The sequence below is a fragment of the Tyto alba genome, unplaced genomic scaffold (assembly GCF_018691265.1).
Source record: "Tyto alba isolate M040663 unplaced genomic scaffold, T.alba_DEE_v4.0 Super-Scaffold_16, whole genome shotgun sequence".
Classification (NCBI taxonomy): domain Eukaryota; kingdom Metazoa; phylum Chordata; class Aves; order Strigiformes; family Tytonidae; genus Tyto; species Tyto alba.
The window spans coordinates 5,285,435-5,313,412 of record NW_024881278.1 but is presented as its reverse complement, the minus strand read 5'-3'; the positions used below and the strand labels follow the sequence as shown (position 1 = coordinate 5,313,412).

At 39.0% G+C, this 27,978-nt stretch overlaps 1 protein-coding gene across 1 annotated transcript; it reads left to right on the top strand.

Annotated features, from left to right (window-relative positions):
• The first annotated feature begins 7,774 nt into the window (after window positions 1-7,774).
• PAPOLG (poly(A) polymerase gamma) lies at window positions 7,775-27,806 on the top strand. The gene is made up of 22 exons (XM_042789613.1): window positions 7,775-7,861; window positions 11,095-11,253; window positions 11,330-11,396; window positions 12,045-12,126; window positions 12,310-12,419; window positions 13,633-13,686; window positions 14,749-14,860; window positions 15,513-15,602; window positions 16,195-16,333; window positions 16,468-16,540; window positions 16,623-16,743; window positions 17,053-17,137; window positions 17,542-17,595; window positions 19,974-20,093; window positions 20,426-20,535; window positions 22,863-22,984; window positions 23,074-23,243; window positions 24,126-24,232; window positions 24,309-24,547; window positions 25,421-25,492; window positions 26,091-26,147; window positions 26,928-27,806. Exons 1-22 carry the CDS (start codon window positions 7,845-7,847, stop codon window positions 27,024-27,026), a joined length of 2,259 nt encoding a protein of 752 aa, XP_042645547.1. The 5' UTR covers window positions 7,775-7,844; the 3' UTR covers window positions 27,027-27,806.
• Window positions 27,807-27,978: the final 172 nt, after the last annotated feature.

The following is a 27,978-nucleotide window of genomic DNA, read 5'->3' as shown; positions in this document are numbered from 1 at the left end:
AATAATTACCCAAGAAAAACACCACAAATATACAAACATCAAATGGGAAGCCCAAAATGGAAGCAAGCACACAGAGAACACGAGGAGATGATCTTTACCTTTCGTTTTCTTCCTCCTCATTGCAGTATAAGGGATATGGGAACACACAAACTATGGGAAAATAGAACCTGTGACCGAATAGCAGCAGAACAGCCAGCATTTTCCTTGGTAAACTCCATGAAAGAGCAAGTCTCCACAAGCATACAACTCCGCCCAGGCAGTGATTATACATATTTGGATGCACTGCCCATCCACATGGCTGTCAATGGAGCAATTATTAGAAGGATCAATATAATTTACTTGTGTTTTACATTAGAGAAGAATTCTTATTATTTTTGTTATTTTTTGTCTCCCTTCAAACAATGGGTCGTATCAAGAACTAGTTAAAAACAAGCACACCTACACAACCTCCCAGCTAAAGAGATGAGCCTCTGTCCCCTCAAGCAGGGAAAAGCAGCTAGATGAAGCTGGCCTGCTGAGAGTTCCCTGCTACAGGCCCAAGTTTACAATCAAATTGACTGTTGTTTGACAGATGCTAAGTTTCTGCATGAAGTTGCACGTAATGCTGTCACATAAAAAGGTGAGAAAAAAACAAAACAAAACAAAAAACCAAACTTCAGCAAGGTCTTACTACAAGGTTAATAGATATGAAAATTTCTCCTAATTCTCACACAGAATTAAGGTGTTTCAGTAATTATCGGTATACATTCCTCTCTTTAAAGTTCTCTGCAAGCAATCACAATTATATACGATCTCTGCATGAAACTAATGAATTCATGACAAAGAAGACTCCTCAACACGATAAGAGATAGTGCATCGGGGCTATTAGCATCAAGCTTTAATGCCCCAAACCAGTCTCACATCCACGTTCGAACTATAATGGAACTAGAACAAATACCAGTGCTACACAACATCAGCTGTTCAAGGACCTGGGCGCCCACCCCCACCCAAAATAAAAGTATAGGACAATGCAAAGATTAAACAGGTTTGTTCTCTTCCTCTATCAAGAGAAAAATAAGTGTTTCTGCTCTCTATATAAAGCTAATCAAAAACCAAGATACCGCACATTCATCTAGAGAAACTTCTGTTCAGATCAAATAAAACACTTTTTAAACATTAACAAGCTACACCTCTTCAGCACTCCTATAAAAGAAATATTACCTGTAAAATGGAAGTAGTATGGTAAAGAAAAAAACAAAAAACAAAAAACAAACACAGTAGAAGGCATCCCATTAAATTTGGGCAGTATCTTCCTGGCAACTATTTCTGAACCAACACTTATCACAAGATTTTTTTTTTTCTCCTTCTTCAGGTATTAGCTATCAGAGACCACCATTTTTGTAACTTATGACTGTTTCTCTAAGACAAGTGCACTTTCCACTCAACTTTCTTCCCTGAAAGGAAACATCTTATAGGTAAACCTCAAAGGCAAAGAACTTTACACACATAATACCTTTGGAGGGTACCAGAGTTTAAAACAAATTTTTACAGAGCCAAAACATCTAGGCTGTTTATAGGAGATGCAAACACTTCAGGACACTCAGACTTACCACCTTAGTCTTTCCCTTACAGTGAAACCCCAAGAAATTGAAGAAACCTATAATTCTATATACCAGCTGCTTATCCGAATGCTAGCATACATAGACCTTGCTAAGCAGCCCCTTTGCTTTTGCTTAACTGTCAAGCAAAGGTCCTGTCTGCACTTCCACATAAGTGAATATCCCCAACATACTGTCTCTGTGTCTGATAGGTGCTGGTGGAATCAAAGGAGGCTCTTCTAAGGTCAGAGGAGATTGCTGTATGGACAAAAATGGGCAAAGAGGAAAGGCAAATGGTGGATTTGGACATGGCTGCAACAAATACACAGGAAATAGTTGAAAAGGCAAAAAAAAACCTCAACACCCTCCTCTGTCATCTTTCTAGTTCCTAGACATTTAAGGCTGCACCCCACTATCACATGGCAGAATAGCAGAGTCCTTTAGATGATTGGCTCAGGTAATCAAAGTAGAAAACATCTAGAAATAACACTGCCAAGTGATTAGAAGAGAGCTGGTTGCAAATTTAAGCACCATTTTGATTCATTAATCTCCAACAGCTAAAGACAAACCTAAAGCAAAATTAACATGATTGTAAACTAAGCACTCGTATCCTGTGGCTATTTTTCGGCCTGCTGAGAGAGAATGAGCTGATCAAAGACAGACACTTCATTGAGAGCAGCAAGATTAGTGCTGCTTCAGTGAGCTCACAGTTCCTTCCCATTAACTAACCTGTTTTAGAAGCTGGTAACACCGTAATTAATCTTAACTTCAATTTGAAGTGAAACAAGGGAATGACCCGTCCATCTCCTGATGACATTGCACCTGCCCTACAAGCCAGTGCACGTTTATGCAGTCTTTTGTTGTTGCTGACCAGGTGAAGAGCTGTAACTAACTTCACATTAAGGGGCACAAGCATTCAAGCCTTCCCTAAAAAAGCAGAGCAGAGGTGCTGTTTCGCTGGCTCAGCATAGGGTGGCAAGTTGAAATCCTACTGAGTGATTGCAGTTAAGCTGGGATGCCACTGTAACTGTCAGAGCCAACAGCCATTAGCAGCAAGCCAGCCTAGGAAGACATACAGCAGTGTAAAGACACAGCCCCAAAGTCATGCCCTCCAAGGTAAGCTAAGCCTTTCAGCAGCAAGCTAGGACTGACATAAAATATGAATGTTTTGGGTATTTACATTATCTTCTTGTTAGGTTACAAATACCAGCATTTCATAGACTTATGTCCCTTAAGTAAATGGATGAAATGCAAAGATAAAGGAGAACACCACCACCCCCCCCCCAAAACACAACAAACTAAAAAACCTTCAGCCACCCCTTATTTAAATCCCTTCACCTGATATCTGTCCACAGCAACTCCACCTTTTACTGATTCACTGTTATCTCTTACCATATATCTTCCCACATAATGTGATAGATTAGTAAATCTTGAGAACATTTATTGCAAAATGCAGCTTTCTGGAATTGAATTTCATGTTATTTTTAGCTGATATGCATCAGGGCCTAAACATATATATAGAAATTATTGCTGACAAAAATCTTCCTCTAGTGAAATATGGTACATTACACAGATAAGATCCTCCACATTTGTAAGAAAAGTCCGAAGTTTGAATAAAATCCTTTTCTGATAATTTTTTTTCTGTTATGTGGGTAATATTTTAATATCACACAAATATTTTCTCTGTAGCAGTTTCACCTTTCAGTCAGATTGTGTATGTTGAAGCAGAAAGGTTCAGGTGCAGTAGTTCGTACATAACTTTCATGCATACACCTAAAACTCCTCCAAAACTGCCTTCAAAAATCTGTTTGAAGTTTCACTCTCCCTTAATCATTAAAATGTTAAAACATTAAAACTTATTAACAGTCATGATGCACTTTGACAAATAAAATACAATAAAAATACTTCTGGATAATAAAGTCTCTTTTATGGGTTGCCGCACAATTAACGAGGAAAAGCTACAAAACTAAGAAAATGACAGAAAAAAAAAAATATTGCACCTTTTTCATTCACATAGGCACAGTGCTTATTCTTTCCATTGTCATATGACTACAGCTCCACACTCCCTCATAAATATCAGCCCCTCAGAGACATCCCACTTAGTAAAAGAACTATCTCCAAATAAACGTAGACAACGAACAGTGCCAGAAGGCCAGCTGATAGATGGTACACGTGTTAAAGCACAGATCTGAGCATCTTCCACATACCCATAAAATACAGACAATTCAGCCTGTGACACATGCAGCATGAAAATATTTGACTCTAGTAACATCAATGTCCATCCCTCTGTGAATAAGAGTTGATCCTAAAAAACTGGTAGTGTTCTGCGCCATAAGAAAACCTCCAAGCTATCCCACTAATATCGAAATGTTAAGTAGTTCACAAAAATTTGCATTCGTCTACGCGTTTATGGGTGTGCTTGTGTACAAGTACAAACACAACAGGCAGCTACACACACCTAGCTGTATACATTTCACAATGCACAGAATTGCAGGAGAATTAAAGCAGAGGAGTTGTAGGGAGAGATTATAACTTTCCTTAAACCAACTGATCTACTAGAAAAAGATGCAAGTCTTCGGGTAGACTGTCAACCAGTCTAAGCACAGACTATCATCCCACCTCTCTACTTACACAACTTTGCTTGGGGTTCTGCTTTTTCCTTGCACCAACAGTATCGTTCAGGAGCCTGCATGCACTCCAACAATTAGAAAACAGACCTAGCTCAACACCAGTCCAGCATGGGCTCTTTGAGGGAGAGGAGAAAAATCACATCAGTCTGGGTTAAACCAATTTAAACTGCCATAGAACTACTGTATGAGAGTAGAGTTTAAGTAAGCGAGAAGGATCCTCTCTAATCTAATGTACAGGATTTACCTTGGGAATACTGAAAGAAACCACTTCATTCCTCCTCTCTCCTCATAATACGTTCTTTGTCCTTCCCCCGGTCAGTATTTCTGACCACCTAGCTACATAATTAGACACCTGAACTAACTTACCTAGCCAAAAAGTGACACAACAAAGACTTAAAGATTAGCCTAAACAGCTTCCAGGAGCTGTGCACTGAGGAAAAAGCTAGTTAGTCAATTTTGAATATACAAGAAAGGTGTGTAAGCAGACAAAAGAACACCATGGCCACTTTCTACTAAAAGGAGACGGATATTTACAGGCAAGTATCCCCTGTAGAATACAGGGGCAGCAGCTAAATAGACCAGAGTAGAGAAGTAGTAAGAAACAACAGCAGCAAATCTATGCTAAGTACATAGACAACTTCTTTTAGCCAGGAATAAGCATTTAAGACTGCGGAATGTGGAATTTTAAAAATCTATCAAAAAACAGGGTGTCCCACAAGTGATTTCTAAAACACATCCCACTACCATTAACTTTATAGATAAGATTAAAATGCAAGATATACAGTGTATAACATAGGACAGCACACAGCCTACATATCTGTGTTTATAAAGCATATCTCCATAAAATCAGTAATACCCTCAAACAGACTAAAAGTACTCAGATGTTACCCCACTTATGCTACAGAAAATACTCCTTTAAAACATACCAGCAATTTTAAAAACAGACCAAACAAACACAAAACACCCCCATATCACTATAAGAAAATAAATTTCACTTTATCAATATGCTACCTGGATAACACATGCACACACCAAAACAAAGAGCCCTAACCAACAACGTTTTATTGTTTATCGGGCATTTTTATAACCCGGGCACTATACAGAAGTGTTTTAAAGTTAATATACACAGCAGAGGAAAGCTCTACCTTGAAATAAAGTCTTACCAAATTCTACACATTCTAAAACATGTTTCAGCCACTGCCATATATAATATTGTGGAAACTATGTAGGGAAAATGCCACAGTTACGTGTTCTAAAAAGTTTTATATAAACAGCTAGAAAACAACAAAATAACCTTGTTTTCTACACAAAAATACTACTCGAAGAATAACCAACCCTGTCTTCTCAGTTCTGTCCTTCAAAAAGACCCTCAAGTACCTTCAAAAGATAATACTAGAAACTAGAATTCATAAACTTGAACAAAATAACAGAACACTACTGAACTATTGTTCGCAGAGCACTTCATAACTGTTGCTTTTACCAGAAAAAAAAAAAAGTAAATTATTTCTTTATTTGAGCCCTAGTCACTGTAAGAACTAACTACATGACTACCTCACCTCAACCACTGTTAACAACTGTTGTTTCTCACGCTACCTCTGCCTTTTCTCTTTAATAGTTTACATGATTGAAACAAGCAAGTTAAGCTTGACCAGTCTTCATTTCCATTTAACATTAGAATTGCACCTGAGTAAAAACTTCTGTTATTGAAGACCTGTTGTCTTCTTTCTAGACGTTGCAGGTCATTTAAGGGTATCAGCCCTCCATTAAAAACCTTCCATCACATCTGTAGGCAAATGTAGCTACTGCTGAGATACTGAAGCATACAGCACAAATAGATTAAATAAATAAATGGGCTAATTAGCCACCTAAACTCAGAAAAAACAAAGGCAGGTGTTTTCCTCACACAAAACAGCTAGTATCAACCTGAGAGAAAAGAACAGGGAGTAGTACACAACAGTTTTCTTGCATCTAGGACCCCAGTAGTGTTGTGAGGATCATAAAATATTAATAGAAACCATGATAAAACTATGAGAATAAAAAAGTAATGACTATAGATTGATTAAAAAAAAAAAAAAAAAAAAAAAGAACTCTCAAGAAATTTGCTTGAAAACTTTTTTTTTTTTTGGCTTTACCAGTGCAACTTCTTGCAAAAGCATCTGAGTTTCAAAGACTTTGAAATGTTAGCACAAGTACTGCCATGCAAATATTCAATAAAGTAATTTTTAACTTGCCATAGTATGAAGTTATTTGCATAGGGTAGGTAAGGCTATCCTGCTAAAAGTACCTTTGTGTCTGAGCACCAAACATTTATTTTATTAGTCTGTTGAAACTTTAGGACAAAAGTTACATTTGTATTTCTTCAAAGTATTTTGCAAGACAAAATGTACTTTACTTCAACAAAAGCACTACAGGCAACCCAAAACAGTACAGAAATGATGCATGTGTTAATCTCAGAGAAAGGTTCTGATACGGCAAGACATCGGGGCAGTTGGGAAGCAAACACGTTTCCAGAGCTTTATTTAACTTTACAAAAACAGTATGGATTTACCTTGAACTTTTTGCCGGCTCAAAGGTGAGGGGGGGGAATTGCCGTCTAAATGCCACGGCACAGAATAGTCTCAAGGCATTTTGGCTGCTTTAATTGGCAGCTTGTAATAGCCTATGCTGGCCCAAAATGATATATGGCGATAAGTTATGGTCAGCCCTCAAAACTTCCTGCTGTCACGAGCAACGTGTGCTAAATCCTCCCCACAGCAGCGTGAAGCCCAGCGACACCCCGCTTGCTCTTCAGCGCTCGCTGGACGAGAAAAAGTTAACGCTGGAGCGGCTGCCGTTTGTTTCTCTCTCCCCCCTCTGCCAGGGGGTGTCAGGAAGGCGGCGCGGGAACGTCCCTGAACTTTAGGAGGGAGAAGGCTGCTGGTGGGACCACCTTCGCGCGGCACGCCAGCCCACTCACGGGTGGGCGCCGGCCCGTGCCGCGCCTCCCCGCCGCGGAAAGCTTCCCTCAGCTGCCGAGCGGGGCGGCGGGTGCCAGCAATACCAAGAGACGCATCTTCGGCGACGTGCAGAAGGCAAAGAGAAGCCCCCGACGGGCCGGGAGGGGGAGGCAGCCTTCCCCGCCTCGCACGGCTTCTCCTCAGGGGGCGATCCCGCTCCGCCGGCAGCCAGCGCGGCGTGCCTCCCTCACCTGCCCACCTCCTCTCTCCTGCGAGGAGAAGAGCGGCTTCTGCATCGCCCGGTTTAAGGCCAGGGGGACTTCTCCGCCCCGGTACGGGCGGGGGTGACCGGATGGCCGCCCTGCCAAGCGACCGCGGCCGCGGTGAGAGGCGGGGCGGGATTCGCCTCAGGCGCGCGCCGCCAACAGCCACCAGGGGGAGACGGGCGGCCGAGCCGGCGGGGGGCGTGTCCTCTCCAAACCCCACCCCGCCGAGTGCGCTCCCCCCCCGCTCCTATTGGTCGATCCGGCGGGGGGCGGGTCCTCCCCGCCAAGCCCCACCCCGCTTTGTGCGCTACCCCCCCCACCCCCACCCCCATTGGCCGAGCGCCGCAGTGGCCGTCGGGAAGGAGGCGGTGGCGGCGCGCCGGTTAGAAGGGGCGCGAGCGGCGGGCCGGGTGCGCGGTGCTGCGCGGGGGTGCCATGAAGGAGACGTGCGGGTGAGGCGGCCGCACACCCCCCCACACCCCTCCCCTCGCCGCTCCCTGAGGGCGTTTTCCCGCCTCAGCCTCCTGAGGGACCTGGCAGCGCTGCAGGCTGCGCGTCCCGGCGGGTGTTGAGGGAGGGGAAACCTGTCTCCCCGTCAGGGAAAACCAGAGCGACAAGCCTTTTCCGTGCAGTGGCAGGGACTGCGGGGATGGGCTGAAGCTCTGCGGCTGCCGGAGCCTCCGGCTCTGGCGCGATTGTGCGTGAGGGTGGCGGGGCCGGTGTCCCCATTGTGTTGTCGCCGTCACCTGGCAACGGCTTGGCTGGCTATCGCTGGCGGTGGCTTCGCGCTGCCTTTTAGGCGGCGTATCCTGCTTAAACGGGGAAGATAAGGTGTTTTTGTTTTGTTTTGTTTTGGTTTTCCCTGAATGTTGGCGTCAAGAATAAGGTGCTTTAACTTGCCAGCAGGTGTCTGGTAGGCTTTTTGTTAGCATGAAATATCTGTGATAAGAGCGAAAGGTGTAGCAGGTGTAATTTCAGGGAAAGTCACAGAGTTGGGATTTTTGGGGGGGGGGGATATCAATTTTGGTGGTTCAGGAGCAGATATCTAGTCACTCCTCTTACGTGGTGAGAGTGCAAAAGGCTGGAGGGATAAATTTCTAGTCAGCTCGAGGAAAGCTGACTTCATGAGTTAAAGAAATACGTTGACAGTGAGCACTCACACAGCTGTGCTGATGGCAACTCCCTGAACTGTAATAGTGTACGCTTACCCACTGCCTCTGGCCATGAAGAAGAAATGGTTTATAGCTTTGTAGAGCTATAAGTGACAAAACCTGGAACAAAACAGTTCAAGTTTTTGTATAAAACGAGGATCTATCAGAACAGATATATGTTGAAGCTGCTCTTTGTGGCGGATAAATCACAGCAAGAGTTTGCAAAATATTAAACTCCAACAAGCTTCTCACTTAAATAGAAGGATAATGGATGAATAGGTAGTATGCCATGTTTGCTACTTTGTTTCTTAAGATCTTTGTACATGTCTGGCAGTCTGGTACACTTGAGAGAGAGAAGTAAAAATTTTTTATATACATCCTTCCTTTAATTCCAAAAGGGGAGCCAATTCTGTGGGGCATAGATCACCTTATCAATAAAACTTTCCAAGTGCCATTTTCTTCAACTTCTAAGTTGTGAGATTAACCTTTCAGTAATGCATGCAAGCAACTGAAAAAATCTATTGACTAAAATATTTTGATATTTAACGAATCTGATGTATCTAATTGATGTTGTCCTTTATTTCAATTATAGTCTCTATAGAAAGAATGGGACAATGAAAGGTACCTTCTGTACACCAGGAAGGTCTTGAATGCTAGCAATGTATAAAACCCATGCTTGTTTTGTGCAAACTTTCTGAAGTGCAAGTTGTACAATGCAAGTAATATCTAAAACATGTAAGAAGTTGCTGCTGCAGCAGTTGTAGTTATAATGCACAACAATTAAACGTGGGTTTTCTGTATTTGTTAGGAAAGTATTATCGTAAGAAGGGAAATACTCATTATGAATATTTTTGCTTAGGAAGTGGAAGTTGACAATGCCTATAAACAGGGCAAGGCAGATTAGGTCAAGGCCTAGTTACACTTCTAAGTAAAGAGCTGTTCTGACTGGGGAGACTAGTTGTTAGGACTACAGTCCTAATATCCCCCCCAGCTTTTTGGAAAACTCATAGAAGAAAGTTTGGACAATAAGTTTTTTGGCGGGGTGGGGAACACTAGATGACTAAAAGCTATGTCTGTAGGTGGATAAACCTACTCTGAGAGACAGAAATCCATCTTCCCTCAATGGAAGAATAAAGGCAACAATTAGAAACAAGGAGCTGTAATAAGCTGTCTTTTTTTAAAAGTGAATGTTGAAGCTGTCCTTTAAGCTTTTCCTAATCCCATTGTAGCTGAAGTGGGTCAGATATCTTAAAATACTTCTAAGCAGCTCTTGACTAACCCAGCTAATATTTGAAGTTGTCTGTATGTGAAGTAGAAAAATACCAAGTTTGAATAATGGCATAATTAATCCTTTTAGCCTTAGGGTCTGGATATGGTCTCTTTGACAAGCATGATGAGTTGTATAAACCTTTAAATGTGTCTCCTCCTTTTGCTACTAGTCTTTCTGTAGATACCCTTGATCCATTAAGTACAGGTCTTACCTTCTGTCCCACTCCTCTTTCTCTCCTGGTTTCAGGTGGTAATGCAAAGTAAGGGGTTTTTTTCCGTTTTTCCCTTTCTAAAGCAAGGGTTCTATGATGTAAAAAAAATGCTAATGCTGCCTTTAGTTTAATGGTGTACTGTTTCTGATTGCAAGAAAGCGTGAACATGCAGGGCAAGTGAAGGGTTGCAGGTGAAAACTATGCCTTGCTGTAATTGGAGTTGCAGGGGCAATAACCTTGTGGGCCTGGTGTCCTGCTTGGCCTAACTGGGTGGTGAGCTAGCTAAGCTAGATTTGAGCACCCTCTACAAACAGAGCTTGACTTGTGCTGCTTTATATGCTGACATGCATCTCTTGGATTTAAATAAAACAGATGTATGTACACCTTAAGCCTCTGAACTATAAAAATTCAATGCTGTGTTAAGAGCATGAGGCTCTCCTAGCAACATTAGCTGCAGATTGGTTGATGTTTTCATTCCTACTCTTCCATAAACAAAATCAAGGTAATACTGGATTTACTGCATCAACTCTGTTTAACAGACCACTTTGTTAGATGTCCTTCCTCTACAATCAACTATAACGCCCTTCCAGAATCAGTAGTAGAATAGCAAATACATTTAACTAAAAGAGGCCAGTGTTAAATAGTCTTGTTTAATGTTAGCAGGAAGCTAATGGGAATATCCGTAAATCAAAACTGAAGTGTGTCCAAAGCTTCTGCTGTATGTAGTGCTACCCTTAGTGGATTTCAAACCTTTTCATTTCCTGGTGATCAGTTCTAAATGTTTAGAGCAATGCCAGGAAGTTATATTAAGACAATAGCAACTTGGATCTTTTATCCACAAATGTTTTTTTAAAAAAGTAGTTGTGACTTCTAAGTTAGGTCAAGTTACCTCAAAATCATAAGCAGGACTTCTTTTCTCATTTAGGTTAATGCTGGGTAAAAGAGCAGAAGTTGTTTTGGAAACCTGTAAGCTGAAAGGTGTTTTCCCATAAGTTTTGGGTTGTTTTTTTTAATTCTTTTGTGAAGCCTTCAGTATTTTTTTTTTTCCCACAGTACTTCTAGGCTGCAGAGCCAGCCTCAAAAGCACTATGGAATTACATCTCCAATTAGCTTGGCTCCTCCGAAGGATTTAGATTATATTCATACACAGAAACTAGTTGAAGCACTGAAGCCATTTGGGGTATTCGAAGATGAGGAAGAACTCAATCACAGGTATAACAAGACTGTAAAATTTGTTAACCTTTTGGGGTTTTTTTAAAGCAAATTTAACATGAGGGTGTTTTTACAGGCTGGTTGTTCTCGATAAACTTAATAACTTGGTCAAAGAATGGATTTTGGAGCTTGGTGAGAGCAAGGTAAGGATTTTTTATGTGTTCTTATCAAAACAGCTGAAGCTTCTTTATTTCTCTTAAAGGCCATGCTACTAGAATTTATGCTACAGTTCAACTTCCAACTTTCTTAAGTATTGAGTAGAGCTGTAGTAACTGCCATTGAAATAAGGTGTAAAAGATACTTCAGATCAAGATCTTAAAGTTTTTGGGGCACTGAATAAATTTGTGAAGTGGCTCTATTAGTTGACTAGTAGCAGTTAAAGTTGAACCAATGTATTATGGGTTGAGATAAATGGTAAATGGGCACCAATCTTGTCTCAAACAGCCTACAGCACTCAATCTAGTTTGAAATTATTACACTAGACTCGCCTTTTATATAGCTCTTGGATTGTGTTAATTTATGTGTGTCTGCTGCGAGGAAGACTAAAGGTCTTCATTTTTGTGTATGTTAATGAAAGGACTGCTATGTTACCCTTTTGGGGTTTTTCTGAGTTGCAAGCATTCACTTCAGGAAAAGAGTATCAGTCTATTAGACTAACAACTGAGTACTGGAGTAAGAAGACATTGTTTATAGAGGCTGTTGTCACCTAAGTAACTTGTATGCTAGCTAAACTTGCCCATAGGTGAATATGTATCTTATATTCTAAAGTAAATTCTTTCTTCTACCCACAGAATCTTCCACCTTCAACAGTAGCAAGTGTTGGTGGCAAAATATTTACATTCGGCTCCTACAAGCTTGGAGTACACACTAAAGGTAGAACTTCTGTTGTCTGGTCACAGTTCATAGAAACATAGTATGGTTTCGGTTGGAAGGGACCTTAAAGACAATCCAGTTCCAATGTCCCTGCCATGGGCAGGGATACCTTGACCTAGACCATAGTTCTAATGTTTGAAAGTGACTTCCAATAATAACAGAAGAAATGGAATCTCTTTGCAGGCGCTGACATAGATGCAGTCTGTGTTGCTCCAAGACATGTGGAAAGATCAGATTTTTTTCAGTCATTCTTTGAAAAACTGAAACGTCAGGAAGAAATAAAAAATCTAAGAGTGAGTAAGCCCTTTCCTTGATAGATTGTGCTACCTGTACAATAATATTCATGTAAGACTCATATCGGTAGTGAACGTCTTACAAGCTGAAACTAAAGAAGAAATGGTTTCTGAGCACCTTCTAAAATACTATCTTATGTAGCATGAAAATGAAGTCAATCTTTCGGTTCCTTTCACCAATGACTGTACATCACATAAGGATCTTTGTGGTGCACTTCTCCCCTACCCATGGCTTGGAAATGAGTCCGCTGTATCAAAAAGCAAGGTTGTCCCTAGAAGCCTCACTTTAACCTTAGCTGTAGTAAGGGACTTGAAAATAAGGTAATTACATGCAGGAAGAAGGAGCAGCCTGAAATCTAAGGAAGTTGTATGTGATGAGGAAAGGCCTCTGTGAGTACCTTTGCCATGGTGTTCCTCTGGATGTACTTTAGGACCTCTAATTCATTCTTCTCAGGTCATGTTCCTCTCTGGCTACTCAGACCGAGACCTTGCAGAAGGGATGCGCGCTGTCAGCTTTACATAAAGTTAATAGGAGATGTGCTGTGAACACAAACTGCTTTGTGAAATCACCTTCAGGTTCATCTGTTGAATACCTTGCATGTAGAACTTGAACCCCTGAGAAATGTTTTTCTTAGCCTAGTCTTCCTCATGCAGACATTTTGAAAGCCTGCATGTGCATAGCTAGTGAGCCTTCGTTTACATGACTGTCACCTGAAAACAGACTCTAAGCAGGCTGCAGCACAGTTCTAACAAGTAGTCTACAAAACAAAGCTGTCCCATAAGGTAGCTGATATATCAGGTGCGGTAGAAAATAAAAATTCAGAAGACTAGTGTGCACTGTCAAATGTGGACAGAATTTTTTAGATGTCTCGATGTTAACTGATAGTAAGATAGCTACAGAAATCTTTCTTTTCTTCCTCACGACCAAGGTGAGGAATCCTTACAATCACTGATACTGATGGCTCCTTGTGCACGGTTTATTAATTACAATATGGAATCAGCCTCTGATTCCGTTGACTAAATAACTTAAAGCTGTTATTAGTACTGTATTAGTGCTATACTGCTTGCAGCTTATTAATGTTTTTTTTGGTTCAAAAGCAACTCAGTCTTTATACTGAACACTTTAGCAGTGTAAATTCTGGTTTTTATCATACTTTAGGAAAAACAGTAAAGCAGCAAAAGATGTTTTCTTACACGTTTATCTTCTTTACAGGCAGTTGAAGATGCATATGTGCCAGTTGTCAAGTTTGAGTTTGACGGCATTGAGGTAAGCATTTCACTTTTTTCTTTTAAGTGAGTAATTTTTTTTCTTGCTTTGGAATAGGGAAACTTTTCCAGAGACATGTGACTGCTGTTTTTGACCACAGCCTATCCCAGGAGAAGACATTGCAATAGAATTGGAGCTTATGGAAAAATAAACCACTAGGAAGTCTGCAGGCATGACAATATCAGGGACATTTTTTTTAAACCTGTGCTGTAAACCAGGGTAGCCTATGTGAATCACATTTATCTCCCAAGGATTGTGCAGAGTGGGAGTAGAGGCAGTGTCCTTGCTAACTCTTCTTAGCTCTGATAAGCTAGCTTTCTACAGAGGGATGTGTATAGTGTAGCTTGCTGTATGAATCATGTGAGCAGACTAAATGTTTTGTTGGAAGTCAAAAATGAAGCAGGCATGAGAATCTGGAAAATGAAAAGTAAAAATAGACATTTGACTCCTGCCGAAGTGTCAGCTGCAGGAATCTTTATCTCTTGAATACATCTTATACAGTGAATAAGAACCTGCATGTTGTAGTACCTAAGCAAGTTACTGCTTGGTATCACCATGATGAAGACACTTATTCAATGACCTTTTTGTGGCCTTTATCTGGTACAGAATAATTATCATAGAATAATTTTCTTGCCTTGGACTGTACTAAAAAAGAGATTTCAGGATCAAAAGTGCTCACTGACTAAAGAAAATGCTCTCTCCTTTGCTGAAGTATAGTTGAGGTGGTTGAATTTACATCTTAATTCTATGATTAATTTTAAGTTCCCTTTTAATGGAAATTCTAAGCTTAGAGTAATCTTTTCAACTTAAAAAAATTCTCCTTTCCCTATCTTAAAAATGAAGGGGAGATGCAATTAAGATTTTGTAAATAAAATATGGAAACTCTAGAAATTTTCTTGAGTTTTCTGGCAAATAAATCTCTTGGGAGATGTATCTATAGTAACATAATTCTAAATACAAGTGTTATCCACTCTTTTTAGACTTGACTAACTTTCCCCACTAGTGTGTTCTATGTAGACAGCGTGGCATTCTAACTCACAATTGGCACTTTTTCCTCTTAAGATTGATCTTGTGTTTGCAAGACTGGCTATGCCAACTGTTTCTGCTGATCTTGACCTTGGGGATGACTCATGTCTAAGAAGCCTAGATATAAGATGTATACGGAGCTTAAATGGTAAGCTTATTTTACACATCTTTTAAAAAGAAAGTGTTACTAAAATTGGTATAGAATGCACTCTACACAACCCAAGTTTCCGTACGAGATGCTGAAACTGATCTCCTGTATACTTGAGATCTGAGTCTGTGGTGAGTGTGGGCTCAAATTTAGATGTTTCAAGGAGTTGTGTGTTTAGATAGACCTGTATTTCACGTTTCTTTGATCAAGGTTTGTGCATTGTTCCCGTTTGCCACAGGAACTGTTTCAGATTAATAGCTAGAGCACTTGATAGAGAAGGCTGTGGTAGTTCATATTAAAAAAAAAAAAAAGTAATTAAAATACTTGAAGCTTAACTTGCTCACTGCTTTAATACTGACTTAATTGTTCCTGGCTGTCAAAAGAAACCTAGCTTTTGGAATCCTGTAGAAAGGCCTTATTAAGAATTGTTGGCTGTAGTCTAAACTATGAAAAGGCTGTTGAGGGCAGCAGTTACCTGAACTGGTACTGTTTGATATGGGTATTCTATAATTTTTAAGGTAATAATAAGCAAGTAATCCAAACTTGTTTTCATAGACCTGAGTGGTAAACTGTAAGTTATTGATCCAATACAGCACAAAACTGACTTGTACCTGTTACTAGGAACTTCTGTACTTCAACTTTTTTCTTACAGGCTGCAGAGTTACTGATGAGATACTACATCTAGTGCCAAATAAAGAGAATTTTCGGCTCACACTCCGTGCAATTAAACTGTGGGCAAAACGTGAGTATTGTGATTATTTGTGATCTTTAAACTTTTCAGAGGGACCTCATACTGAAAAAATAAGACTGCTAGAAGTACTTCAGCTTTGGATAGCTGTTTAAATGACAGGTTTTTTTAAATTAAAAACTGGTTTTCAGTTTAGATTCAAGGTCTGTCCATGTAGTAGATTCTGTGTGGTTTTTAATGGATGTAGTGTGGGAAAAAGAGGAGTGCCTACAAGATGAGGTGCTGCATTGCTTATCAGGAACCTGACTACAAATGATAAAAATGTCAGCTTAAGTATAAAAGCTTGATACATAAGGAATAAGAAAATACTGTTTGCTCATGTGGCTAGAGCCAGTGCTAGAAGAATGGCAGAATGTTTTTCTTAAGGGAAGTTGGAGTGAAGCTGTAGCAGTATCTTGAAGTCTTGTGGTACTGATTGTTTTTCTTGTCACTGTAAAGACCAACAATTTTGGCTTTGCATGCAAAAGGGATGTTGAGGCTGAAGTGTACTAAGTATTCTATAGATTGTGAAGTTGGTGCTGTAAATTTGGAGGAATGTATTTGGGTATTGACAGACTGAAAGCTAACTACAATGCATCCATTCTAGGACGTGGCATTTACTCCAACGTGCTAGGATTTCTTGGTGGGGTTTCGTGGGCAATGCTGGTAGCAAAAACATGCCAACTGTATCCAAATGCTATGGCTTCCACTCTCGTTAACAAGTTCTTCTGGGTTTTTTCAAAATGGTAAGAGCTATTGTTTGTTTTAACTTCTAAAGGTAGTTCTTCGTGTAAGGTTTATATTGACAATGTTCAATCCTGCTCTGAATTACATGGCAGAGTTATAAATAGACAGTTATTCACTTGCTTTTCTTATATAGGGAATGGCCGAATCCTGTATTTTTGAAACAACCTGGAGAGAGCAATCTTAATTTACCAGTATGGGACCCTAGGGTATGTAGACATTGAAACCATAGGCCTTTAAACTTTCTTCTAACATAAACTGGTGCTAAGCAAAACTGTTTTAACATCCCAGGTGAACCCCTCCGACCGATACCATGTAATGCCTATCATCACCCCTGCCTATCCACAGCAGAACTCCACATACAACGTATCTGCATCAACACGAGCGGTGATGGTAGAGGAGTTCAAACACGGTAAAGTTCTTTTCATGCTTATTAACTGATGTAAAAGTATAATTCTTGCTATATGAAATTACATTATCTGAATATTCTGCAAGGTGTCTTCCGTTTTAGGTAGAAGCAGTCTCTGGGAAGTATGCCTATTGCAGACAATAAGGAACCAGTATTGCAATGAATTGTTGGAGTAGGCCTGCATTGTGTCAAGGGAATTCCTGCTTTTTGATCTGTCAATGACTGTTCAACACACTTACCTTGTAAAGTTTATATCATGCTCTGCTGGTCTTAAAAACAAAATGGTAATGAAGTTTTCAACCTTAATTGTAGGTCTTGCAGTTACAAATGAGATTCTCCAAGGAAAATCAGACTGGTCAAAGCTCTTTGAGCCACTGAACTTCTTTCAGAAGTACAAGTATGTATGGAATCAATCAGTTGTCTGAACTTGAAATTATTTGTTTATTGATTAGCATAGTGAGTTTTAACTTTCAGTTTAAATAGAAGATGGTATTAATATTTGTTTTTCAGAAGCTGGAGGTAGTCATATTAATTTTGGTAAGGATAAGTGTAGGGAAGATAAAAAAACCTGTCTATTATGCCACTGGCACTTTTTATTAGAAAAAAATCAACTATGATACTTAGTATGTATCAGAATGCAATTCTAAAGGATGTAATTGGCTTTTATGCAGTTAATGTTGTGATGAATACAGGATATAATCTGTCTTGTCTGGAAGTTATATTCTATACATTTAAGGCAGTTTTGGTTTCCCTTGAAGTATAAAGTCCTGAGCTAGTATACTCATTTTTCTTTTCTTCTAGACATTATATTGTGCTGACTGCTAGCGCCTCTACTGAAGAGCAGCACTTAGAATGGTAAGTCTTGCTTTAAATGTGGGCTCAATACATAATTAAAATTCAGTTCAATGTTCCGCTTTAACTGTATTAACAGATGAAGTATTGAACTGTGCAGCTAGGCATGGACTATAGTACCAACTTAAGCTGACAGTTCATCAGCAAAATTAAAAGATTTCTTGCGAAGGGAAGTTAGCGTGAATCTTGCTGGTGAAGAAGTTAAAGATCTGAGTCAGGACAAAAAGGAACAAAGAAGGTTAGTGTGCGTATGCCTGAAGGTCAGGAGCCTTGCGTCATCTAGAGAAGCAGATGGAAGGAGTCTAAGGAGACTGTTTACCCAACACCACTGCAGTTAGAAGTTCCTTGTTGCAGAGACTGAAGCAAATGGGGATTACTTGATGTAATCAGATGCGTAATGGACACTGGACAGCTAGAGCTTTTTCTGACCTAGAGCAATGGTTTCCAAACTTTTGATCACACACTCCTATCAGCCAAAAAAAAAAAATTCTGAACATGTACTTGCAATGTATATACACTTATTTACAAGTTAAGTACACATTACTGAAGTTCTAATATTTTCTTCCTGTGCCCCAGTGGATTGTCTTGTGCGCCCCCTGGGGTACATGCACACTTTGAAGACTACTGTTCTAGAGACTTAAACTTGGTTTCCTAACTGGTTTTACTGGGTGTAATATTTAATTTAGGACTAGATTGCACTCAATGTGAAGTTGCTCTGGCTATGTAGTCAGCTTATTCCAAAGCCTATTTCTCTCTAGTGAAGTGAAGTAAGGCTGTTCAACGTGGGTGAAACATGACAGTCTGTGCAGAGCATCTGAATGCTGATAAATTGTATTTTCTGTTTTTATCGAGAAGTGTGCTCAGACATCTGAGGTTTGGTGCTGAAAATGATCACTTCAGCACACTTGGTAGTGAATAGGTAAATTGCAGGAGTGCTGATCTATTATGTGAAACTTAATGTGAGAACCACCTCAACTGTAGCTAGAGGAAATGACTGCTTATGACATGATATTTACGACTGTCTCAAGGGAGATATGCCAGTAATAATTTGTTCAACCTCTGTGATTGTGCTAACTGTGAATCTTGAAATAAGGGGAAACAGTGAGGAATTAAGGTACTGTAATATGGGTGGTGTTCTTAAATTTGCAATGGTATTCTTTGTTAAGGAATTAGTACTTCACCTGCCTTGCTCAAGCAAGCGAGCAAAATAGCTCTGTGTAACAGACCCCTGTTCTGAGGGCACCTCAGTTATACTTCAAAGATTGGCTTGTAAAGCAAATAATTTAATTCTTGTGCTATATCTAAAGGACAGCTTACATGATGTTTAAAAATGTCTCTAATCGGTCATACATTTTACCTGAACTTTCTAATACGTTCACTTAAAAATTATATCGCCTGCGGCTTGATTTCAGTCACAGTTAGGTATACAGCAAGGAGTTATGGGCAGAGGGCCTAGAGCCAAATAATTTTTCATGTCAAATGCTTTTAAGTGAACAAAACTTCTTGTATCTCACAAGAAAGATGAGGAAAGTTCTGGCTCCAGTAAAAGCTGATGTTTTTGCAGTGACAGAAATGGAGGCAAATGAGGCTTAGTTTTTCATGTGGGAAAACTAAAAAGAAGATAAACTTGCTTCAGTTTGCCTGCTATACAAAGAAGTTCAGTTCACCAACTCTTGAATGGATTTGAGAATAAATAGTATATCTCTGTTCATCAACAGAAGATACTTTTGAAGAAATTACAGATTTCTGACTGCTTTCCAAGATAGTAGTGTTTTAGGTAAAAGGGTAAAATGCTAGTACTTTATTTAAATGAAAAGCCTCTCTGGTCATGATGCATTTCTTGGGTAAGTTTCTGATGAGACTGTGACTGGATCATTTGTTTAATAAAGGAACTGTATTTTTCAATTTGGTTGGAACAGGGTCAACTCTTTTCACTGATAAGTCTGCAGGAGGAATTGCATCTTTACTTAGGTGTAACTGAATAGTTGTGCTTGAGCCTTATCTAAACTGCTGTTCTTGGTCTTTAGGGTAAAAAGGAGTTTAGCTGCACTTCAAAATGTAGACAGAGGTGCTGGGGTCTCCTGCTTGTTGCTATTTTCATCATAGGTTGTAGGTTGAAGTGCTGCATCTGAACTGTTAAGAGTACAAGTTAAACTTACTTACCTTTGTTCTTTGGAAACGTTAAAGTTCAGAGGTCACTGGAAACTTTTCAAACTACAGTGTATGTGTGTGATATAAAAATCTAGAATCTGCTCAGCTGAATGGAACTTATTACTTATTGGTTGGTTAGCATGCTTATATTAGCATTGGATTGTAAAAAGGCATATAACTACTGTGCTAGATACAGTTAATAATGAGCAAATATCTCTTATTATTATTAGGGTTGGCCTTGTCGAATCTAAAATTCGTGTGCTGGTTGGAAACTTGGAGAGGAATGAATTTATAACTATTGCACATGTAAAGCCACAGTCTTTCCCTGGCAACCAAGAGCGCCGTAAACAGTGAGTTTCATTACTTCTCTGAAACACAGTTTGGCCAAGGTGTTTTAACTTGTTTATATTCACCTCAGCTCATCTGCAAGCAGTGTTCAGTTATGTACCTACTTTTTTTAGGTACGAGCTCTGACGGGCAAGGTTTTGAGCACGTAAGACCTTTTTAAAGAAGGGAGAACTTCAGAGAGAAGTACTCTGAGAACTTCAGTATGGGCTCACTAATCTTTAACTGCTGCATACATCTAAAGTGTTTTGCTTAGTCCCTTCTTGAGAGTAGATACCAACATCCAAATAACTGGCATCTGTGCATAAATGATAGATTTGTGAATCTGTCTTTTTAGGAGTGGATATGTGTCAATGTGGTTTCTTGGAATCGTATTTCGGAAAGTGGAAAATGCAGAAAGTGTTAATGTTGATTTAACGTATGTTATACAGTCATTCACAGATACAGGTAAGCCTATGTTTTGCTCTAGTTCTGTAGGGTTTCATTTTTTTATTCTAGTGGAAGATGCTTCACAGCGAATTGTGCTTTCTTTTAGTATTGGCTATTAAATATTTCTATAGAGAGCAGCATATAGAAGATTAGCTTTAAAGACACTTTGGCAAAGTCCATCTTGAAACAAAAGTGTGTGTTACAGTCATATCCCATATACCATATGTGAAATAAGTTTTGCAGATGATAGTGTAAACACTCACAAAGGAATTCCATGAAGTGGACAATCAGATGCGAAGTCAGATGTCCATTTGCTGGATGTAGCTAAACTTGTCAAAAATAGTTGTCAGTTGATGAACTTTGAAAGTGGGATTTAACTGCATGAGGCTCTAAAATGAGCTGTTAATGCCTGTTGACAGTATTTTTCAAAAATAACAATTTGTGTATGATATGTTCCCAGAACTTTGAAGGGCAGTGAGTTGTCATGTTGCAATTACATGCAGTCTTGCATGTAAATATTCATGTTCGTCTTCTGTTATTACTTTGATAGATGTAGCAATAAAGTAATATTGCAAGTGGTGTTAGATAATGCTAGAATAAAGGGGTCTTAGGGTGAGAAGTCATTTAAAAGTATAGGTCTCTTTTGTGATCTGTTTATTTTTTCCCAAGCTGACTGCTCTTCTAACTTCTAGAAGAACATGTGTGCTGTCAGGCTCATGCCTAGCTATTGTAATGAACAGCTAAGGAAATCAGGTTGCTTTCCTGAAGTGACAAGCGTGTTTGGATAAAGAATTCTTAACGGTGGACTCCTTTAAATGTTTGTTTGCACTGAGTTTATCCATGGTACCAGCATGAGCTGTGTGTTGTCTTGCTCAGACAGTATGAGTAAACGCAGTAAAACTTCTTAGCTCATGCTTTGGGATATGAGAAAAGCACAGGAAAACAGATGAAAACTTGTCTGAGTCTCAAGCCAGGTGGGGTGACTTCCTCAGGCTTTCACCATTATCTGTACTGATCCTTGTCTTGTACATTACATCCAGTGGCACTGTGTTTCAATGTTGTGGCAAATGTAAATACGTGGACAAGGTTTATGTACAGGTGAGAGGCTGGAACCAATGTTAAATCCCTTATTTCTATGCACAAACTTTATTAGTATAGCTGTGTGCTCTTAGTTTAGGGAAGCACAGCCTGTAGTGTGCTTCAGATACAGGGTGTGAATCCAGAGAGATTGGACAAAATTTTTCTTGAGGTGTGAAATTCTTTGGCAAATGTGGGAGTGACCTGTAGTTATGTGCAAGAAAGCTTTTATCGTGCGCCTTGACTTTTAAAGAATATTTTTAGAAGGCAAAGATTAATATCAAGTTGATGGGCTCAAGAGTCTAAGACTCACTGTTTGGAAGGCTTTTAAGTGAGCTTTATCTCACTTTTACATAAATACATTATTGAACTGAGCTTGAAGCAACTGTTCATATTGGTGTGAACGTACATACCTGTGCTTTTATTTCACCTCTAGGTCTCCTCTAGAAAGACTTATAGGCCTTTTTGGTTTTGTTGCATGTCCTTACTTTGATTTGCACTCTGTATGTTAGTAAGCTGACTTTCCAGTTATGCTCATGATAGGCCTGTTAGATAAGTTCATCTAAATGTGACTTAATTCCATCATAACTGCTGCGGTAGTATAGCATTCTTAACTGCCTGCAAACAGCCTTTTATGTAACTTAAGAAAAACCTGTTTAATTTGCAGTCATTCTGATAAGTCGTATGTCTCTAAAATCCAGTTTTTTTCGGGCAGAAAGAATTTTAACATATAAACTACTGGGAAGTCATGATGTTGCAGAACCGTTACAAAAAAAAAAAAAAAACAAACACAATCACCACTGTAAATATAAAATAAAAATTAGTAAAGTCTAATCTTGAGTAAGGTGTCTGGTCTCATCAACTGTGCACAATTGGGTTGATTCAGAGAGTCCTCCTGGATCTGTTCTCAACCAGAAAACTAATGGTTAAGGAGTATTATCTCCTTCGGGTTAAAATCCATTCAAATGTAGGCTCCATGATTAGTAAACTACAGCTGTAACTCAGCACATAAATGCATATTTGAGCTTAAATAGCTGTTAGGTATATGTTCTGTACTGGATGTGAAATGGGTGTCTTGGGTCACATTCATCATCTTGAGACTCTGGAGTGCTTGGGTAGCACTTGTCTTCAGTTAGACTGGAAACTTCTTGTTTTTTGTCTGGGCTGGACAGACTTAAAGGCTTGCTGTTTCTAAAGAAACTATGTTACTTTGACAAATAACTAATGAAAACATTACCAATAAGCTACAATACTAAATTTCATGTTAGTTTACAGACAGGCTAACAACCTCAATGTGCTAAAGGAAGGTATGACGATTGAGGCAGCTCATGTGAAGAGAAAGCATCTCCACTATTTTTTGCCTGCAGAGATATTACAGAAAAGAAAGAAGGTATGACAAAATTTTGGCTCTTCAGACAATATTTTTTTTGCTTGAAGAATTACTTGAAAAATTCATTATTTTTTTAATTGTTCTTTTAGCAAAGCATGCCAGATATTAGTCAAACTGTTAGTGGGCTTCAGTGCAAAAGGACTTCTTCAGATGGAAGCTGTTTGGACAGTTCCAGAGACATGGACTCCAGAACACAATATAATTCCTCTTCGTTAAATAAGATATCTAAATTGGACACAACTCCAGCAGAGATGGGAAGGTTAGCACCATATCCTTAGAACTGTGAAGAAGATGCTTTTAACTGACTTGCAATGTGAATGAGGTCTAGAATTTCTTGTTTGATTCTATGTGGATCCTAAACATGTGAAGGGCTCTAATGGCTTCAGGAACAAAGCTGTCATCTCCTTTGGGCACATGGGGGGAGATGGGTTTGAAAAAGTTAATATACATAAACACATAAGAATGAAGAACAACTTGATACCAGAGGAATTATTTGGTCTTGAATATATTTCCTTAGGTTAGTGTAGCTTGAAGCCAGAGTATTTTATCTGTTAGGTAACTCTTCTTTCTAACAAAAAGTATGGTTAATGCCAAGCAGTATTAAATTCTAATGAAGTGCTGATCTTGATCACAGTTAACTCTAGAGCTGTTGCTAACTTAGCAGAGCAGTGTAAGACCTTGGGCAGTAAAAGTCTGTCGCATCCTGGCAAGTCTGTTTGTAAGATACTTCAGCACAGGGGGAATATGTAATCTTGAGAGTAATAGCCGGGTACTACTAAATGTGTAATGCCTGCTGTGTTCAGACAGTTTTGTACTGTAGAAGTAGCATTTGAAAAAAAAAAAAAAGTGCAAGTATGAGTAGAGCGGATACATTCATTAAAAGCAGCACAGTGTTGGATATACTAAGCTGGAAAACAGTATCAGTACATAAGAGACTCGATAAAGAAAATGCTTACATTTAAATTTGGTCTGAAGTTCAAAATTAGTATCTCGTCCTAGATTGCCTGTGAGTTTGTTGTGTACTAGAGCTGTGACAATGAGCTAAGAAGGTAGATTTTTTTCTTACATGAACTTTCTGGAAATTAAATGTATAGCAATTTACAATCTAGTGTTTGATAACTCTAGCATCTGACTTTTACAGAAATGCTGTATACCAGAGATCTAATGCTGCTAACAAAAGAGAGAAGATACCTCATGCAGCTGTGCCATCAGTGTCTAAGGGACTCTCCATTCCTGTTAGTGACTCAAGTATGTATTGAAGTAGTGGGTGGAATGAACTCTTTAATTTCACGGCCAAATTCTAAAAGCTTGGTGTTTCCTACAGAAGTAGAGGCTACAGTTGCAACAAGAATGTTGGGACCTACAATTGCTTGTACCATTCCAGGACATAACACAATTTCTCAACCCAGAGCACATTTTGTCCGAGGACAGTATGAATTAAGTGGGACTCGAATTACAGATCCTAAGAATGCTGCACATAAACTACCTTATTCGTCGACCTCTAAAGGTTCTCATTTGTGTATATCAGAAGGATGCCCAAGAAAAACAATAGACAAAGAAAAGGTAAGGAAGGGCGGCTAGGCCAGGGAGGGTTTGAAGTAGTATTAATTATTGATGTAGAATGAATGAAATAACTGATACAAAACATATATCCTCAATGGATTCTGGAATCTAAATTTAAGTATAATGATAGCTTTACAAGGATGTAGATATGAGAATTTGGTTTTAATATAATGTATAGCTATTAAATATTTTTCCAACATTTGGCACTAGTGACTGTTTCTGGCTTGGTAACAGGGTCTCTAAATACTACTGTACTTATTACTGCACTGGCCAATTGCTGAATGAACGGGCTCATTTGGAAGCTGTTCTTAAACCAACTCAGAAAAAAATTATCTCTAAATGAGGAGGATATCTTAAATGTGAAAGTATAAGCCAGTGTTGTTATGGCAGATAACTTTTGAATGTCTATTGATAGCTTTGCTGCTTTGGAAAGCACTAGTCTACTCAATAGATTGTCTGCTGCTGAAATGAATGTGGAGTTGCTTGTTAAATCTTGGTTTTGTGGAGGCTTTAGATGAATGCTTGATTTATTTTATTGTTATATATAAACTTTGTTGTTCTTGTGGCTTGATCTCTGAGTTGAGGCAGAGACAAAGAATTAGGACAAATAAAAATCTCAGTTTTGACACTTGTAAAGAATTAATTTGCAGAACTGTTATCTAGTATTGAATATTTCAAGTACAGATTGCAAGGTTTGGGTAGTAAAGCTCTTTGAGAGGTTTGAGATTCCTGTGTGGTAGTGGTAGTCTTGTCTAAATCCTGCTTTAAGAATGGCCACTAATACATTTAATGTGTTGACTGGAAGCTGTACCCAAGTATGAAGATGATTTTAGTATAGCAATTATTTTGAGTCTGTGTATTCTGTTCTTCTAGTTAACTAGCCAGGATTCAGCATTCAGAGATGGCGGCAATCCAGAAGATGTCAGGAGCAGATCTACAGAAAATGTAATTTTGAAGTGGTTTTACTCAGTTGTCTGAAAAGTTCTGTTACTCAGTAACTGAAAAGCTGAATGGATTGTTCTAGTGCCTAGACTACCTCACATAAATACCCTACACATTTATTAACGTAAACAAAAATATGCTTTAACTTATTTCAGTCTTCATTTCCCAAACATTATACCTGTATGACCTATCCTTTAAATGTTATTACTAAATGATTTGGTAATATCTTCTTGCCATGGTTGAAATCAGATTTCATTTTCTTTTTAAAAAATACTTGATTCACTGATGTAAACTAAAACTACTGTAAGGACTAGAGCATTTAACCTCTCAAAGGATAAAAAGCTTTATAGTTAGTGTTGCTACTGAAGCATAAACTCTTGAGGGCACACCCTCAAATCAAGATGTGGTCTTGTTTGTAGAGTGAAGGTTGAAATCCCTGAAAAACTCTGTGTACTTACAGGGCTTTAAAAAAAAAAAAAGTGGAGGTTGTCAATGCATGTGTGTATTCAGTTTTTCGATCTCCTAGCTGCCAGATCTTGCAGTCTCTCGCAAGTCATGAATTGGACAATACTGCCTAATAAATCCCTTCTGGCTTTTTTAGGGTGTCCTTGGAGGAAGATCGACACTGATTCCAGTTATCAACACATCAAGATCACAGGTATTTATTGTGCCTTTGTGTTCAGAGGTAAAGCAAAACTAGAATTTTATGTACAAAGACTTATATACTATAAATACCTGTAAACTTGGTGGTTCTAAGAAGTTGGCAAGCTTTTGCCTATCATGATTCCACCAAATTGAACAGCTGAAAAATTACCTTCCAGGTTTACTCACAAAAGTGAAGCCCAAGTTTCTAAGTTATTGAACTTGAACAAAACATGTTTCCATTCATTCAAGCACTGAAACACAGTTTGTTTCCTGAATTTGCTTTATTCTTAAAAGATCTGTACTCCTTGCAGATCTTCCATAAGGTGATCTTGGCTCTTAAATACTTGTATACTGATTTCTGTGACAAGAGTTGGAAGCCTTGAAGTGTATAAGTGGCTTTAACTCTTCTGTGTCATTTAAAATGTTGTGAAATTGAAGGTTACAGGACTGGAAGCAATCTGGACAGTAGAGACACTTTTCCTGATCCATGGATCGAGAAGAGTGGTAGTTTCCTCTATTAAGCTGTTGAGCAATTTACAACTGATTTTTTCCACCCCAGGGGTATAATTATCTCGATTAATGCCAGGGAGGAAGTGTGCAGAGGATGAAAACGTTCTTCCTCTGTGAACTGGTGGTAACAAGTGGTATAGTGAAAAAATCCTTCTCAGTAAAGATTTGAGTTTGGGCTGTACTGTTTTGGTACATAATGAGTGTTGTTATATTCAGATAGAAAAGGGTTTACCTGTTCCTACTTTCGAATTAATGATTTTTTTTTTGTGTGTGTGTGTTGTAGAGGCTTCCCAGTAAAGAACTACCAGATTCTTCATCTCCTGTTCCAACAAATAGTATTCGTATTATTAAAAGATCCATCAAACTTACTCTTAATGGGTAACCATTATCTCTCCAGGTAACGATGATGATAATCACTTGTTTATAGTCCATATTATCAATGTGTACTGTAGTTACTAACAAAGTATGAAAGGTTACTGTTGCCATACTGCAACTAGCCAGTTTGAAATAATGGTCTTATTTTATAGTATTGCTAGATGCTTGCTTCCTTTTGAACTACTTTTTGCATACTTTTCTAAGTTATCCTAGTTAGTCTTTTTAAAGGTCTTAACTGTCACTAGCTGAAACAGCTGTTGAAAAAGCCACAAAAAACAACTGGTCCTGTGACTTGGATTTAGAATGTTTGTCAACAGAGTTAACTATTCACTGCAACCACATTCTGGTTTCAAGTGTGGATGAACATGTTTGTGTTCATGTGCTTATATTGTTCTTATCTTAAATTATTTTCCTGTTTGGCACACACACTCCTGTGCATCTATCACAATGGTGCTCAGCTTCCTCAGCTAGTAGCTTTCCACTGTCTAGCACAGCCATGCATTACACAAGTATTGCCTCCTATGGAGGCCCATAAATAACTTAAATATTGAAGTAAATGCAGCAGAGGATGCTACCAAGGTATGGAGACGATTGACATGTCCCATGCCATGTTATCTGATTTTTGTCTTAAGACTGCTCCAGCATGAGACTTGAGGGTTTTTTATTGTCACTGGGTAGTAAAGCTAAACTCAGAACACACAGCTGAAGATGTACTTAAACACTGCAACAGCCGAAGCTGTTGTGACACTGCTACCCTGCTGCCTGCAAGCTGCAGTCTTGAAAGCAACCAGCCAGAAAGTGGTTTCAGATAAACCCTGAAAGCTGTTCTAACTGGTTACATGAAAACTTGTAGTAGTCTTAAGTCTGGTTCTGTAAACTGATAACACTGCTTACTCAGTTAAGTGCATTAGGGTTTTTTGGGGGGTGGGGAGAAATTCTGATTATATGAAACAAATGTT

Bases quoted from the DNA above. Each gene is read 5' to 3' on its own strand.
- PAPOLG (XM_042789613.1), top strand. The intron at 11,254-11,329 runs GTATAACAAGAC...GTGTTTTTACAG, and splicing joins GAGGAAGAACTCAATCACAG to GCTGGTTGTTCTCGATAAAC. The intron at 14,861-15,512 runs GTAAGCTTATTT...TTTTTCTTACAG, and splicing joins ATGTATACGGAGCTTAAATG to GCTGCAGAGTTACTGATGAG.